General features: G+C 42.2%; 1 protein-coding gene across 2 annotated transcripts in view; it reads right to left on the reverse strand.

Moving 5' to 3' along the window:
• Positions 1 to 1016, reverse strand: part of MRPL35 (mitochondrial ribosomal protein L35) — a 17146-nt gene that overhangs the window by 13254 nt on the left and 2876 nt on the right. The window contains exon 1 of one of the 2 annotated variants that reach the window (XM_019631491.1): positions 327 to 431. The exons of the other annotated variant lie outside the window; for it this stretch is intronic. Within the exon in view, the coding sequence (XP_019487036.1) occupies positions 327 to 369 (43 nt within the window). The 5' untranslated portion in view covers positions 370 to 431. Of the gene's footprint in view, positions 1 to 326; positions 432 to 1016 lie in introns of those variants that run through there. 2 annotated transcript variants of the gene reach the window in all.

Here is a 1016-nt window from a genome sequence, read left to right on the forward strand (position 1 = left end):
CCCTGAATCAGAAAATTAGGTTGGACATCTGTTTCCCTCGCCCACCTCCGCGCCTGTCCTCATTTGCTTTTGAGGGAAGGCGGAATGGCTAGGAGTCGGTAAGAAAGGGGAAACTGCGAGCCACCTAGGGTCGCGAAGATCCAAGAGTCTGGGGGATCTCCTGAGCGGCGGAACACAGGCAGCCCGAGAGAAAATTAGGAACCTTCTAGCCTCAACACCCCCCCCCTTTTTTTTCCCTATTAACCTCCACGCTAAACCCCCTCTCCATACTGCGCGGGTTCCCCCTTCTGTGGAGGTAAAAACCAAGCGCGTTGCTTTTCACTAACCTGATGCTGCTCTCACGGCACTAACAAGAGCAGGGGCCGCCATCTTGACACCCGCCCTACGGCAGCCGCATTGGGTCTAAAAGCCTCAGGGCAAAGGGGAATTAAGGAAAAGTAATTGGTGTGGAGTCAAGGAAGGGGCAAACAAAATTAATAAAGGAACGATCAAATCAACCTTTATTGAGTGCCTGACATATAGTAGGCTCTCAATACATTTTTATTGAACATTTGATTGAAAAATATTTAAAATACATGACATACGTGAAACAATTTCTTTTTGCTCATTTTATTAAATTTATTTCAGATAATAAAAACTTATTATCTTTCCAAAACTGGTAGAAGGATGAAAAATAGCAGTATTATTAAAAATTATTTTAAAAATTGAATGCCAACTAATGTAAACATCCTACGATATCTCACGCATTTTTCCTAATAACACTGATTGTCATTTGATAGAACAGAATCTCGACTCGTCCTGAACAAGTTTACGTTCCTTAGTTTATTCCTGAGATGTAGTGACTGTATGTTTTTTCTAATGTTCATGCAAATGCAAAAAACCCAACGAACCTCTCTCCCAACCTTGTTGCCCAAGATATTCCATGCATATATATGACACTATTTACTGGTTGATATGAGTAAGGGTTATAACATGGGCAAGGCCATTCTTGGCAGTAAGAACACCAAGGGCTAAGG

The sequence above is a fragment of the Hipposideros armiger genome, unplaced genomic scaffold (assembly GCF_001890085.2).
Source record: "Hipposideros armiger isolate ML-2016 unplaced genomic scaffold, ASM189008v1 scaffold_1003, whole genome shotgun sequence".
NCBI lineage: Eukaryota > Metazoa > Chordata > Mammalia > Chiroptera > Hipposideridae > Hipposideros > Hipposideros armiger.